Source organism: Procambarus clarkii, chromosome 39 (assembly GCF_040958095.1).
Source record: "Procambarus clarkii isolate CNS0578487 chromosome 39, FALCON_Pclarkii_2.0, whole genome shotgun sequence".
NCBI classification, from domain to species: domain Eukaryota; kingdom Metazoa; phylum Arthropoda; class Malacostraca; order Decapoda; family Cambaridae; genus Procambarus; species Procambarus clarkii.
In genome coordinates this window covers 16,457,865-16,473,876 of record NC_091188.1, presented here as the reverse complement: position 1 = coordinate 16,473,876, position 16,012 = coordinate 16,457,865, and the positions used below count along the sequence as shown (strand labels likewise).

The 16,012-nt window shown below is 45.0% G+C and overlaps 1 protein-coding gene across 1 annotated transcript in view; it reads right to left on the bottom strand.

Annotated features, from left to right (window-relative positions):
* The window catches only part of LOC138372562 (trophinin-like), a 23,842-nt gene extending 8,276 nt beyond the window's left edge, over positions 1 to 15,566 (bottom strand). Inside the window, exons 1-3 of the mRNA XM_069338042.1 lie at positions 14,387 to 15,566; positions 13,138 to 14,352; positions 6,682 to 6,748 (exon numbers count right to left, since the gene is read on the bottom strand). Of these exons, the coding sequence (XP_069194143.1) occupies positions 6,682 to 6,748; positions 13,138 to 14,352; positions 14,387 to 15,566 (2,462 nt within the window). The remainder of the gene's footprint in view (positions 1 to 6,681; positions 6,749 to 13,137; positions 14,353 to 14,386) is intronic.
* Positions 15,567 to 16,012: the final 446 nt, after the last annotated feature.

Below are 16,012 nucleotides of genomic sequence, written 5' to 3'. Positions count from 1 at the left end.
AGCCAGGAAACTTACAGCACTACGGCGCATCTCATATCTTCTTGACAGCAAGGGATGCAAAACCTTATATGAAGCTCAAGTTCGCTCCCATCTTGAGTATGCACCCCTTTCCTGGATTGCCTGCCCCCCATCTTTCGTCAGACTGTTGGACAAAGTAGAGAGACGGGCTAGAAGGCTAGTACTCTAGTCTTGACCAAGTCTGGTGGGAACGGTCTGAACATCAGAGCCTGCAACACCGTCGGGACGTTGTTGGTCTTACTGTTATGTACAAGGCCAATATCCTCAAAGTTCCGTACTTGGCCCAACTCCGTGGAGTACCAGTAGTTCCCACTCGTAACACTAGGCTCTCAACATTCAACACTCTCATGCTGGAAGTGCCATTCTCAAGAACATCACTCCATCAGCGTTCATTCCTTCCGAGACTTACTCGCATCTGGAACTTGTTCGCTCAACAGATTGATACACGGGAGATCAGGTCAACTGTTCACATGAAGACTCTGGCACACAGCTGGCTACAAGCTCATCCTGTTCCTTATATGATTGTTACCTAATGTTTTTTAATGAATAAAGGCTATTCCTTCTAAAGCAAATAATACCAGGCTCATGAAATAAATAGGCATCTAGGAGTAGGTTTCAACTTAGCTCACATAAGTTAAATATATGATAGTTCCCAATGTGTTAGATTCAAAGTATACTCTTATGTAATAAAGGAGTTTCTAGGTGTAGGCTTCAGATGAGCTGAGGTAGGATAACAGCTCTTGCTTGCAGTTTCAGTAGGTATGTTATTAGGCATCCCTTATGAATCCTAGTCTTAGTTAAAAAAAAAAAAAAAAAAAAAGAGGGGGAGAGGGGGAGAGAGAGGGAGAGAGGGAGAGAGAGAGAGAGAGAGAGGGAGAGAGGGGGAGAGAGAGAGAGAGAGAGAGAGAGAGGGAGGGGGGGGAGAGGGGGGGAGAGGGGGGGGGGAGAGGGGGGGGGAGAGGGGGGGAGAGGGGGGGACTGAGGCGTTATGCCACTAACAAGATCTATTTAAATTTATAGCAAATTCCAATCCCTTGGAATTTTCACCCGGCTATCTTCATTACACCCGCTATCCCGACAGATCGGGGCGAAGAATATATTCGCCCTCCACTTAGAGTTAAAAACGTATGAATGAATTGCCCTGCTTCAATGGGAATACATTGAAGCAGGAATGCATACAATGAATACGTTGAAATGCATTCATTAATTCCATACTGGAACTCCAGGAAAATTACGTATCTCGGGCTGGTCTGGAGGTTTGTGTTAGCCATGGATCATCCGTCGATGCTTTGTGGCAGCTAACGCCAAAAAATGGGAACTGGAAGAGATAATTAGTAATTTTGCAAACAACTGGTACTTTAACAGATGGGTTTCCCGTCAAAAGAAGAAAACGATCACCGCGAAGAGTTCAATCTAGAAGCTGGTGGTCCCAGCTTGGGATGTTCATCTGAGGACCAGACTTCACCAGTAACCCGGAAAGATGAGACTCTTGCAAACAGGAAATACAAAAACTGCGAGTTCGTGAATAAATGATAGACCCAAAATTTAGGCATATTGACAAAACAAAAAGTAGATAAATATTTAGTTGCGTAAAAGTTGAAGATAAACAAAGAGGCAGACAGATAAACAGACAGACAGACGGATAGACAGCCATTCAGTTGGACGGATACAAAGAACATTTAACTGTTCAATGTATGTCACACAAAGGGAGCAGAAACGGCTCTGTTGGACAGACACAAGAAAAAGATTGCCGTTTAGTGTACAGCCAAAAAGAACAGAAAACTGCTTATTTGGACAGACAGCAGACAGCGGAAGAGACAGACAGCGGAAGAGACAGACAGCGGAAGAGACAGACAGCGGAAGAGACAGACAGCGGAAGAGACAGACAGCGGAAGAGACAGACAGCGGAAGAGACAGACAGCAGACAACGGAAGAGACAGACAGCAGACAGCGGAAGAGACAGACAGCAGACAGGTGGTAGGACTGAAGGCGAGCAAAGTTAATTAGATATGAATATGTATTAGTTCCATTCCGGGAATATGAAGGCAACTCCGTCCTGAGCAGCAAACGGGTCAGAAAATTGAACTGGAGCAAGAAATTACAGCGACGTGTGCTGAGTGCCGTTATACATTCTATTGTATCACACGAACAGCTTACAGCGACGTGTGTTATACATTCTATTGTATCACACGAACAGCTTACAGTGACGTGTGTTATACATTCTATTGTATCACACGAACAGCTTACAGTGACGTGTGTTATACATTCTATTGTATCACACGAACAGCTTACAGTGACGTGTGTTATACATTCTATTGTATCACACGAACAGCTTACAGTGACGTGTGTTATACATTCTATTGTATCACACGAACAGCTTACAGTGACGTGTGGTATACATTCTATTGTATCACACGAACAGCTTACAGCGACGTGTGTAATACATTCTATTGTATCACACGAACAGCTTACAGCGACGTGTGTTATACATTCTATTGTATCACACGAACAGCTTACAGCGACGTGTGTTATACATTCTATTGTATCACACGAACAGCTTACAGCGACGTGTGTTATACATTCTATTGTATCACACGAACAGCTTTCAGCGACGTGTGTTATACATTCTATTGTATCACACGAACAGCTTACAGCGACGTGTGTTATACATTCTATTGTATCACACGAACAGCTTTCTAAACGGGAAACTGAAATAAGTGACGAAAGAAGACGAGTAAGAACAGCATTCATCAATATAATTCTTGACACACGATGGTCGCTAAGCATGACTCGCTGTCATCTTAATTTTCAAGATCTCGTCCGAGTACGATACGCGTCTTTAACTTCGTACCGTACGAAAAATATATATCCATAGGAGCTTTATAAAGTATGATATAATCATCAAATTCTTGTCAAATTAAGTAAGACGTTCTCACGACTTTGCTGATGTCCGATAGGCTTTCGAAATGTTATGTTAATGCATAAATATAGTCTTGGAAAATTAAACATTCTGAACCACTATATGAAGAAAGATGTACACCATTATCTAACTACCTATCTTGAGGTTATCTTGAGATGATTTCGGGGCTTTAGTGTCCCCGCGGCCCGGTCCTCGACCAGGCCTCCACCCCCAGGAAGCAGCCCGTGACAGCTGACTAACACCCAGGTACCTATTTTACTGCTAAGTAACAGAGGCATAGGGTGAAAGAAACTCTGCCCATTGTTTCTCGCCGGCGCCTGGGATCGAACCCAGGACCACAGGATCACAAGTCCAGTGTGGTGTCCGCTCTGCCGACCGACCTAGATAGCAGTCTTAAATTATTGTCCGAGTGGGATAAAAATTTTAGGGGTCTATGCAAACAAGATAAGAATCATCAAGGCCTGCCAAAACACTCTAAATATACAGGAGCGAATATGTCTGTCAGTCCAAAGATGAAGGTCAGATGCTTTGGGCTAGCCTCACCCAACGTTGCAGAGACAACGGGTTACGTTGCTCGTCTGGGGTACGAGATCTATCTTGAGATCTTATCTTGAGATGATTTCGGGGCTTTAGTATCCCCGCGGCCCGGTCCTCGACCAGGCCTCCACCCCCCAGGAAACAGCCCGTGACAGCTGACTAAGTCCCAGTTACCTATTTACTGCTAGGTAACAGGTGCATCAGGGTGAAAGAAACTCTGTCCATTGTTTCTCGCCGACGCCCGGGATCGAACCCATAACAACAGGATCACGCGTCCAGTGTTCTGTCCGCTCAGCCGCCTGCTCCTTATATAGATGGATAGAGGCTGATTCGGATAGCCAAGATTCAAGAGGAAACATAGTGAGGCATTGGGACAGTATGACCCCCCCCCTTCCCCTCCCATGACGAATTTCTGCACTAAATATAATCATTTAAAAAATAATCAATGATTTATCTCAATGTAATATACGATATTATTCAACCTGTCCTCTTAAAAAGAACGTCGCTTTTGGCCGTTTGCCCGTATGGCCGAATTTGGACGTAATATGAAAATGAAAAAAAAAATAAAAATAAATTTGGGATTTTTTTTTTTTGAACAACAGTAAGTTAAGAGTCCTCTGATAGGTTAGGTGGGCAGGAAATTCTCAAAGTTTCAAACGTTATGAAAAAACGTGAATTGAAAGTCATCTATTCTAACCTTAGAGAGTCGCCCGGACGACTCAAACAGAAAACGGAACAGTACGTCACTTTTGTGAGTCGATTTCATTTCAAATTACGTCCAAATTTGGCCATAGTGCACATACCAGCGAAAAGTGACATTATTTTTAAGAGGACAGGTTGCAACCTGTCCTCTTAAAAAGAACAAACAGCCAGGGTCAGTACACACAGGAGAGTGACAGCCAGGGTCAGTACACACAGGAGAGTGACAGCCAGGGTCAGTACACACAGCAGAGTGACAGCCAGGGTCAGTACACACAGGAGAGTGACAACCAGGGTCAGTACAAACAGGAGAGTGACAACCAGGGTCAGTACACACAGGAGAGTGACAGCCAGGGTCAGTACACACAGGAGAGTGACAACCAGGGTCAGTACACACAGGAGAGTGACAGCCAGAGTCAGTACACACAGGAGAGTGACAGCCAGGGTCAGTACACACAGGAGAGTGACAGCCAGGGTCAGTACACACAGGAGAGTGACAGCCAGGGTCAGTACACACAGGAGAGTGACAGCCAGGGTCAGTACACACAGGAGAGTGACAGCCAGGGTCAGTACACACAGGAGAGTGACAGCCAGGGTCAGTACACACAGGAGAGTGACAGCCAGGGTCAGTACACACAGGAGAGTGACAGCCAGGGTCAGTACACACAGGAGAGTGACAGCCAGGGTCAGTACACACAGGAGAGTGACAGCCAGGGTCAGTACACACAGGAGAGTGACAGCCAGGGTCAGTACACACAGGAGAGTGACAGCCAGGGTCAGTACACACCGGAGAGTGACAGCCAGGGTCAGTACACACCGGAGAGTGACAGCCAGGGTCAGACACACCGGAGAGTGACAGCCAGGGTCAGACACACCGGAGAGTGACAGCCAGGGTCAGTACACACCGGAGAGTGACAGCCAGGGTCAGTACACACCGGAGAGTGACAGCCAGGGTCAGTACACACCGGAGAGTGACAGCCAGGGTCAGTACACACCAGAGAGTGACAGCCAGGGTCAGTATACACAGGAGAGTGACAGCCAGGGTCAGTACACACAGGAGAGTGACAGCCAGGGTCAGTACACACAGGGGAGTGACAGCCAGGGTCAGTACACACAGGAGAGTGACAGCCAGGGTCAGTACACACAGGGGAGTGACAGCCAGGGTCAGTACACGCTGGAGAGTGACAGCCAGGGTCAGTACACACTGGAGAGTGACAGCCAGGGTCAGTACACACAGGAGAGTGACAGCCAGGGTCAGTACACACAGGAGAGTGACAGCCAGGGTCAGTACACACTGGAGAGTGACAGCCAGGGTCAGTACACACAGGAGAGTGACAGCCAGGGTCAGTGTGCTTGACACATTATTGTGACACACAATGACAATAAAAACAAATGCAATTTGAAAATAAATTGTTTCACGCTATTTTGCTCTTTAGTTTGAGAGAAAAAGGTGGAAGGGACATTTTGGACAGTTCTATCATTGTTTCCGAGTGCGCCGGATTTATTTATTTTATATATATATATATATATATATATATATATATATATATATATATATATATATATATATATATATATATATATATATATTTATATATATATATATATATATTATATATATATATATATATATATCGTATCTAGTAGCCAGAACGCACTTCTCAGCCTACTATGCAAGGCACGATTTGCCTAATAAGCCAAGTTTTCATGAATTAATTGTTTTTCGACTACCTAACCTAACTTTTTCGGCTACCTAACCTAACCTAACCTATAAAGATAGGTTAGGTAGGGTTGGTTAGGTTCGGTCATATATCTACGTTAATTTTAACTCCAATAACAAAAAATTGACCTCATACATAATGAAATGGGTAGCTTGATCATTTTACATGAACAAAAATTAGAGAAAATATATTAATTCAGGAAAACTTGGCTTATTAGGCAAATCGAGCCTTGCATAGTAGGCTTAGAAGTGCGTTCTGGCTACTAGGTACGACATATATATTATATATATATATATATATATATATATATATATATATATATATATATATATATATATATATATATATGTATATATATATGCCTAGTTGCCTTATTTGCCTAACAAGCCTACTTGTCTATCAAGCTGAATTTTCCTGAAATAATATTTTTGTTCAATTTGTTTCTTTTGGAATGATTAAGCTCTGTATTATATTTTATTTTATTCTTTTTTGTCAAACTAACTTACATATTACTAAACAAACTAACAACCTACCTAACCGATTTTAACCTATCCTCTGCTAATATAACCTAATATAACCTATCCTCAGCTAATATAACATAACTACGTTTGCATGTCATGTTCCTAAAATACCATTTTTAGGAAAGAACCCATTTGGAAAGAATTTTTTGTTTTAAATACGAAAATGGTTCAGCCCGTTATTCAAATCGGACCTTGCTAACAAACTGGCCTAGCCTTGAAGAGGCAATTATCACAAGGCAAATAACTGCTACCCAATGGAACTTACCATTTCCGTGGCTGCCACTCGAGCTCAGGAGAAGTATGTGATCCTCGACCCAAGTCATATAAGCTTTCTACCACAATACCGTGAATGTTATATCTTATTCACCTTGATTACTAGGATCCTCATACAACCGACCTCCGGCATGGGAGGCAGACATTCTATCATCTGTTCCTGCAGTCTGATATTGAACGTTGCCATAGTTCTCAAAACTTTCCGCTAATGTTGCAGCATTGGAAATTGTTTGCTGGGAAGAGAGCGCCCTGCAACACTCCACATACAACTTTTCCTACACAGACTTGACTTCATTAATGCAAACTTTGCTTCATTTGAAAAACCAAGCTTCAATTCTACTTAGGATAAAGCTCCTGCTATCATGTGCCTCTAGCATTCTAATGAGTTTCGCATGAAGCACAGTGTCAAAATCGTCGTTTCAGTCAAATTGTAGAATGGAGCATGCCTTTACACTATTAACTACTTTAAATAAACTGGCAAGTAACAAGAGTAAGTTTGTTGAACACGAAAACGTCTTTAGTAAAATCATGTTGAGAATCCCTTAATTCTCGGTTTGTTAGGCTGTAAACGACCGGCTATTGAGTTTGTTGATTCCAAGAATTTTCCTACAGCAAACTTTAAGCTAATTGGACAATTGTTTAACACTAGTGACATATCTCCTTTCTTTAAAATCAACACAGAACTCAAAATTAATAATGGTTTATTAAACATTCAAAGCAAAGGCTCACTTAGCTCTTTACATTCTTTAAAAATTGGAAAATACTTCGTCCAGCCATGGGGACTTTTGGCTATAATTTTGTTGTATTTGTTTAATTACTTCATCTTTGGTATCCAAGATACCAGTCAACTTGTCCTCTTCACCACACATGAAGATTTGTTCAGCTACATATTATCTACGTCTCTGGTTAAAACAAGGTATTGATTAAAGAACATGTTATCAGCAAAGGTTAGAGCTTCATGAATGAGAATTAGATCGTTGGTGTAGATATTACTTAACCAGATGCCAAGAACACTGCCCAGTGACACACAGGTACCAATCGAGTTGTTTTCAGATTGAAATTCTTAAGGACATTACATTAATCCTTTCTTGATGGTAGTTCCTAATTGGATGTAAGATAGAACCTGAGATAACTACTGCATGAAACTCTGAAGTTAGTACAAGATGCCAAACCATGAAAATTAAACATGCAATATCCAACGAAACAACACAGAAGCCTTTGGAATAGTTCAGGGACTGCTGCCAGTTAGTCTAAAGATTTAGCATAAGATCAGCAACAGCCCCCCCCCCCCCAGCCCATTTCTCTCTCTCTACATTTTTTACTTCTTCTCTTTCTTTCCAGCTCTAGATGGCAGGTGACCTGGTCCCGCCTCCCAGCATCTTCACGGCTAGTTAGTTCCGTTGTCAAGTGCCTGGGCCCCTAAGTGGACGTAACGTGATGTAGCCAGGCAACTTGAGAACACACTTTGCCTTTTTCATCTATTTTTTGCAACATCCAGTTGTCTTCAGTTTATTTTTGTCCTGTGTACCTTTGTAATTTTGTGGTGGAAGTTTCCTTTTGTTAAAAGTTTTCTTGGCATTTGTGTGATGTTATTACATAAAAAGAGAGGAACATTAATTTTTTATTTCGTTTGATTGCTGTTATGAGCTTGTTCTTAACACTCCTTTTTATTCATATTTCTATTTTATTTTCGTTGTTTTCATTCGCCTTTAATTTACTGGTATATGTGCTCAAAGATTAGGTTCGTTTGTGAGTACCGAAATCTTTGATGATCACAGGTGTTGTGCCGGTGTTTAAAAATGGAGATAGATCACTGTTGGGAGAACATTCCACGAATCGTCACTTGCAAGAACCATTCGTGATAAGAGGGATAAGATGATGGGAAAATGGTCACTGTTTTGGAGGTCAAGAACAAGCCTTGTCTGGTCAGTGTAAAGAATAAAGAAACAGAGTAAATGATCGACAAAGGAATGAGTGCTGTGAGCGACTTGACAAGGGCCATCTTCCCCAACATTCAAGAGAGACATGGTTGAAGAGAGAATAGAAAGGTGCTGGAAGAGGTCGTAAGCTACATGTACGAATATCGCTCCAATAGGTAGTTTTACATTTAAAATCCCATAAAAGGAAAAATATCTATGGTATGATGTCTAAAAAGAGGCTCGGAATCAAGGTGAAATTTCCGAATATTTGGAAGGAAATAAAAGGAACAGCTGATATATCACTTATTCACGAACACGTGAGGTGAAGGGAAATAGATTCATGGCTGAAAAACAGGAGTAAGAAATTGTGAGTAATAACGAAGCCATGTTATTGTGACTTGTCGTCTGCAAGAGTAGGAAAGAGAGCATTGTTCTGGAATAAAAAAGCAGCTCAGCTATAGTAGAACTGGGGAAAATGGAGGAGAGGACCAAAGGTTATAACCGCAAAAGTGAACAGGCCGAGCGCCAAGTATCAGATCTTGAATACTTTTACATTAGTGGATAAAATTGGGAATTAAAAATGATGTAAGTTCATTTAAAAGAACACGAAACAATGGGTATAAATTGGATAAGTTTACATTGAAGACATACCTGGGTAAATACTGGTTCAGTAACAGGGTTGTCGATTTGTGGAACTAATTACCGTGTAACATAAAAGACGTAGGATCCTTTGATTGTTTCAAGCCTAGGTTAGACATATATATGAATAAGTATAGGTGGATATATATATAAGCTGCCCTGTATGGGCCAATAGGCCTTCTACAGTTTCCTTGATTCTTATGTTCTTAATCCAATTAGAATCCAAATTTAATTTATTTAACTAAATAATAGACAAGGTGATGAAAAAAAATTATTTTAACGGGAAATTAAGACAACGACAAAATAAGAGAGTTGACCCAGAATGTTATCAGAGAAATTGGGGTTAGGGGATATCGATAAAGTTGATAGAGAAGAAAGTGTCGGAAGTGTAGAGACCTTAGACGGACAAGAGCCTGGTGAGGGAGAAGGTGACTGCTGAGAACACTTGATGAAAGTGAGCTTTACGAAGGCCAGAAACAGCAGCGAGTTCTAGAGCGAGGGAAGCACCAAATTGGGATGTTGGCAACATCCATAATGAGGTATTGTGAGTGACTCAGAAACGAGAGCGGGAGAGATGGCCAGATTAAGGACCGAGGTCTTGTTATTTCCTGGGAGGAAAAAGATCAGGCTTACGTTTCTGGTCGGAAAGTGGAGGAATGATGGGTGATTACGACGCCAGGCCTCACCATTGCGAGGAGGAACACCAGTTGTTTTTGATTCAGCTACTAAGAACAAGAAGTTCCAGTAGTACGGGCTATGGTGAGCCAGTAAGGAACACCAGTATCACCATGCCTTTATAAACAAGTTAGGGCGACAAACTTGTCACCATGTGGAACACGTCACTGCCAAGGATAAAGCAGTGATAAGGAAACAATCAGAAAAAGAAACTGAGGACAGAGCCAGGTCGGGGCCCAACGCAGCCAGAGCTGCTGATCCGCAGGGTTGACAGATCAGCAGAAAAAGGTACAGGCACACTAGCAACCTCATGGTTAACATGGAGAGTATAGCTAAGAGTTATGCATGTATCCACTTTGGGGTCTGAATGGCAGCCAGGTCCCTCTAATTGGGCATTGCCCAATTGAATCAAGTTTGACCATCCTAGCATACCACACTAGCTAATTGATTCCGGTGGCCCTCACTGACCATCATGTTTTACACGTTTTCTCCACTAAAAAAAAGTGCTTTCCTCTGGGGCCATAGCCACCAACTCGTCCAGCGGTCGACCGCAAAGACGTATTCATCAATTTCAACATGTTCATTCAAAATTGAAATTTTCTCAAATAAAAATTTATGTGTTAATATTAGCTTATTGTGTATATTTAGGGATTAATTAGGTTAGATTGGGTGTTTAGGTTCTGTTGGCGATTATTTGTATTTGTAGTACGTGGATGAAGCATTTACAGCGTTGTGGTTCGAACAAAAGTCGCCAGTGAAGCACTTGTTCAAGAAGTGTACGTACGTCATCAGTTAAGAGTCGTGTGTAAACCATTTTTCATTCATAAATAGGGGGTGTGGCGGGTTGATGGAATGGATTTTGGCCTTTGTTTATGAGGACGGGCTGCAGCCACAAGGCAGGTTCAACGCCCAAACGAAGCAAAGATGAGGATTATGTGGGTCTCCCAGGCATGGGTACAGCAGTGATGGGACAACCACTGGGTGTATTTAGTTTTTGCAGCGTTAGAAACGAAAGCGGGAAACCAAAGTCACAATATCGCCTACTCAAAATCAGCACGAAAGAACCCATTCACCGCGTCAAGACATCATTCATGAAGAGGCTGAGTTTAGGTAATGTTCAAATTGCCAAATCTGGATGTGAAAGAGATGTGGAAGTTATAATTATTACTTTTATGCGGCACAAAAGGTATTGAATATATGTATGAAATGAAACAAAATTGGATATTGGGATTTGTTTCTTGAAGCATTGGCAAAAGGACTTCATAACAGGGGTATATAAACAGAGTGTTCTCCACCTCTTAATATATGCACACTGAGAGTCTTCTTCTTTAGGTCTGGAATATCCTCAGAACTTAAAAAAAATGCTTTCTGATTGGTCAGTAAGCACTTGTAGAAGACTAAGTAAACCACAAGAGTTTGATAGGCCTTAAATTGTCAGTGGATGCGAGTGTTCCCTGTTCGCTCCTCACTAGAGCCGAAGCTACTCTATCCCTTTAAGATGTATTTTATAGTCTCAATAAACGTACTTGAACTTGATGCTCGCTTCCCTCCCTGGTTGGCTGTGTTCGCCACTTGTTTCAGTTTTGTTCCGTTTAGTGTGGGAGGGGTGGGGGGAGGGGTCAGACTGCAGTCATGCTTCTTCTCTGAAGCAATCTACTTTGACTGGTCTGAAATTTTCTATACCTGTGAACTACACAATTACTGAAACTGCATTTGTTGACTTATTAAACGACAGGATGGAAGATCTCCTGGGTATTCAGATTCAGGTGTTGTGTTGGTGAATTTCAGGACGGATTTTACCTCTGAAGACTTCCTAGACCATTATATTGGAAATCCATACCATTAGCTGATGGTGACAGGAATGATGACTGTTGGGACTCTCAGCATAACGATGATGTATGTAGCAGTGCAGAGCGCATCATTTGAAAGGCCTGATTGGCTGCTTACTCGTCTCCTCGAGTAATATGGTAAGGTATGGCATATTCGGTGGAACATGATAACATCTGTCCTAGAGAAGGGTATCTTTAATTAATGGCACCCACACTGCGTGGACGGTCTTTGCTTGGAGTGTTCTATCTACGGTTTCAGTGCTAAAATATACCCTTCATTGTGCTTACTCAAGCCAGCGCTGGAATTGTTTTCGGTGTGGAATACCAGGACACCTTGCCACAGCCTAGTTGGTGTTGTGGATTCATTCTCACATTGGCCTGCAGGAGCCTCAAAATTGACGCCCTTGCTAAGATTGCAGTAAATAAGGTGTTGAACGGAATCTTGAGTTATCAAATAGGTCCCTTAAAAGTGTCATTAGACGAGAACTCTTGGATGAATTTGAAGAAAGCAGAACAATGCAAACTGGAACTTGCAGGGCCATTATTTATCACAATGAAATGTGTCAAGTAAAGCACGTGTATGGGGCAAGTAACAAAATCTGCAGACTAACGGACGTTGCCAGAGCTTGAGTAAGTCTTGGCTACAGGTATCTCTGGCAGTTCGGCTTGTATATGGATCTAGATGAAGTAAAGTGTAAAGTGTGTGGACAAAGACAGGAACACACACTCGAACACTATATCTTGGAATGTAGTAAAATTGAGCCATTTAGAGATAAATCTAAGCTCATGTTGTATGATATGGCACCCTATCTTATTACTAAGGATAAAATACCTGAAATCCTTGCACTGTGTCCATATTTCGCTTCCAGTAGATAAACGACAAGTAGTGTATTGTTAATTAAGACTAATAATAAAAACAGCAGATCCCCTCTGACTAATATCTTCATTGATCAAACAACTATGAATTAGTGATAAGACCTACCATTAATGTATAATGATTTACTGTAAATATATAACTCTTGAAATAAAACACAATATAACTAGCTGACATTGTAATTACAAGGTGTGAAGGATAGATGAAATTATTAATGTAATAATCTCCGTTGAGGTCTGATAAAAACCTTTGTGCCCTCTGTAATCCATTTTGCACTACCGCTTACAGGACGAGTATGGGGATGAACAATAAGCTAGCCACCTCTGGCGGCAACAATAAAAAAGAATAGTTGATGGCTGCATCAGATCGAGATGAACATTTTCAAAGCGTCTGAATTTTCTCCAATGGGTGCTACTGATGTTCGTGTCAGCGTGCATGGTGAAGACAGTCACAAGCCTGTGAGTGACACAGCCTTGTGTACTTAAGACTTGGATGGTTCACTCTGTACATACTGACAACGACTGTGCTGCCAAGAGCATGGTGGATGTCGACTGTGCTGCCAAGAGCATGGTAGGTGTAGACTGTGCTGCCAAGAGCATGGTGGATGTCGACTGTGCTGCCAAGAGCATGGTGGGTGTAGACTGTGCTGTCAAGAGCATGGTGGGTGTCGATTGGGCTGCCAAGAGCATGGTGGGTGTAGACTGTGCTGTCAAGAGCATGGTGGGTGTCGACTGTGCTGCCAAGAGCATGGTGGGTGTCGACTGTGCTGCCAAGAGCATGGTGGATGTCGACTGTGCTGCCAAGAGCATGGTGGGTGTAGACTGTGCTGTCAAGAGCATGGTGGGTGTCGATTGAGCTGCCAAGAGCATGGTGGGTGTCGATTGGGCTGCCAAGAGCATGGTGGGTGTCGATTGGGCTGCCAAGAGCATGGTGGGTGTCGATTGGGCTGCCAAGAGCATGGTGGGTGTCGATTGGGCTGCCAAGAGCATGGTGGGTGTCGATTGGGCTGCCAAGAGCATGGTGGGTGTCGATTGGGCTGCCAAGAGCATGGTGGGTGTCGATTGGGCTGCCAAGAGCATGGTGGGTGTCGATTGGGCTGCCAAGAGCATGGTGGGTGTCGATTGGGCTGCCAAGAGCATGGTGGGTGTCGATTGGGCTGCCAAGAGCATGGTGGGTGTCGATTGGGCTACCAAGAGCATGGTGGGTGTCGATTGGGCTGCCAAGAGCATGGTGGGTGTCGATTGAGCTGCCAAGAGCATGGTGGGTGTCGACTGTGCTCCCAAGAGTATGGTGGGTGTCGACTGTGCTCCCAAGAGCATGGTGGGTGTCGACTGTGCTCCCAAGAGCATGGTGGGTGTCGACTGTGCTCCCAAGAGCATGGTGGGTGTCGACTGTGCTCCCAAGAGCATGGTGGGTGTCGACTGTGCTCCCAAGAGCATGGTGGGTGTCGACTGGGCTGCCAAGCGCATGGTGGGTGTCGACTGTGCTCCCAAGAGCATGGTGGGTGTCGACTGTGCTGCCAAGAGCATGGTGGGTGTCGACTGTGCCGCCAAGAGCATGGTGGGTGTCGACTGTGCCGCCAAGAGCATGGTGGGTGTCGACTGTGCCGCCAAGAGCATGGTGGGTGTCGACTGTGCCGCCAAGAGCATGGTGGGTGTCGACTGTGCCGCCAAGAGCATGGTGGGTGTCGACTGTGCCGCCAAGAGCATGGTGGGTGTCGACTGAGGCTGCCAAGAGCATGGTGGGTGTCGACTGTGCTGCCAAGAGCATGGTGGGTGTCGACTGAGGTGCTGCCAAGAGCATGGTGGGTGTCGACTGAGGTGCTGCCAAGAGCATGGTGGGTGTCGACTGAGGTGCTGCCAAGAGCATGGTGGGTGTCGACTGTGCCGCCAAGAGCATGGTGGGTGTCGACTGAGGTGCCAAGAGCATGGTGGGTGTCGACTGTGCTGCCAAGAGCATGGTGGGTGTCGACTGAGGTGCTGCCAAGAGCATGGTGGGTGTCGACTGAGGTGCTGCCAAGAGCATGGTGGGTGTCGACTGAGGTGCTGCCAAGAGCATGGTGGGTGTCGACTGAGGTGCTGCCAAGAGCATGGTGGGTGTCGACTGAGGTGCTGCCAAGAGCATGGTGGGTGTCGACTGAGGTGCTGCCAAGAGCATGGTGGGTGTCGACTGAGGTGCCAAGAGCATGGTGGGTGTCGACTGTGCTGCCAAGAGCATGGTGGGTGTCGACTGAGGTGCTGCCAAGAGCATGGTGGGTGTCGACTGAGGTGCTGCCAAGAGCATGGTGGGTGTCGACTATGCTGCCAAGAGCATGGTGGGTGTCGACTATGCTGCCAAGAGCATGGTGGGTGTCGACTGTGCTGCCAAGAGCATGGTGGGTGTCGACTGAGGTGCTGCCAAGAGCATGGTGGGTGTCGACTGAGGTGCTGCCAAGAGCATGGTGGGTGTCGACTGAGGTGCTGCCAAGAGCATGGTGGGTGTCGACTGAGGTGCTGCCAAGAGCATGGTGGGTGTCGACTGAGGTGCTGCCAAGAGCATGGTGGGTGTCGACTGAGGTGCTGCCAAGAGCATGGTGGGTGTCGACTATGCTGCCAAGAGCATGGTGGGTGTCGACTGTGCTGCCAAGAGCATGGTGGGTGTCGACTGAGGTGCTGCCAAGAGCATGGTGGGTGTCGACTGAGGTGCTGCCAAGAGCATGGTGGGTGTCGACTATGCTGCCAAGAGCATGGTGGGTGTCGACTATGCTGCCAAGAGCATGGTGGGTGTCGACTGTGCTGCCAAGAGCATGGTGGGTGTCGACTGAGGTGCGGCCAAGAGCATGGTGGGTGTCGACTGTGCTGCCAAGAGCATGGTGGGTGTCGACTGAGGTGCTGCCAAGAGCATGGTGGGTGTCGACTATGCTGCCAAGAGCATGGTGGGTGTCGACTGAGGTGCGGCCCATAATGTCGGTGCTGCCGACATGCACCCAGTACCGACTGTAGAGGAAGGTCTGATGGACACTGCCGCCACCTTGTATTTACGAGAGTTGGTCAGGTGAGGTGAAGGTCTGGCGCCCGCTGTGGCTGGAGCTGCAGGTGTCTCCACCCTCTTCCCAGGTGATGGCGTAGTTTGTCCTTTTTCGGCGGGTGTTATGTCTCCTTGGCGACCACAGCATACAAAATCTCTTCAAGGAATCTTGCTGCCCATGCAGAAGTGAAGTAGGATTGTAGGCATGTTGAAGGTCCGTTTTTATCTGGGCGGTGAGGGGAGGACGAGGGGTGACGGTGGAGGACGAGGGGTGACGGGGGAGGACGAGGGGTGACGGGGGAGGACGAGGGGTGACGGTGGAGGACGATGGGTGACGGTGGAGGACGAGGGGTGACGGTGGAGGACGAGGGGTGACGGGGG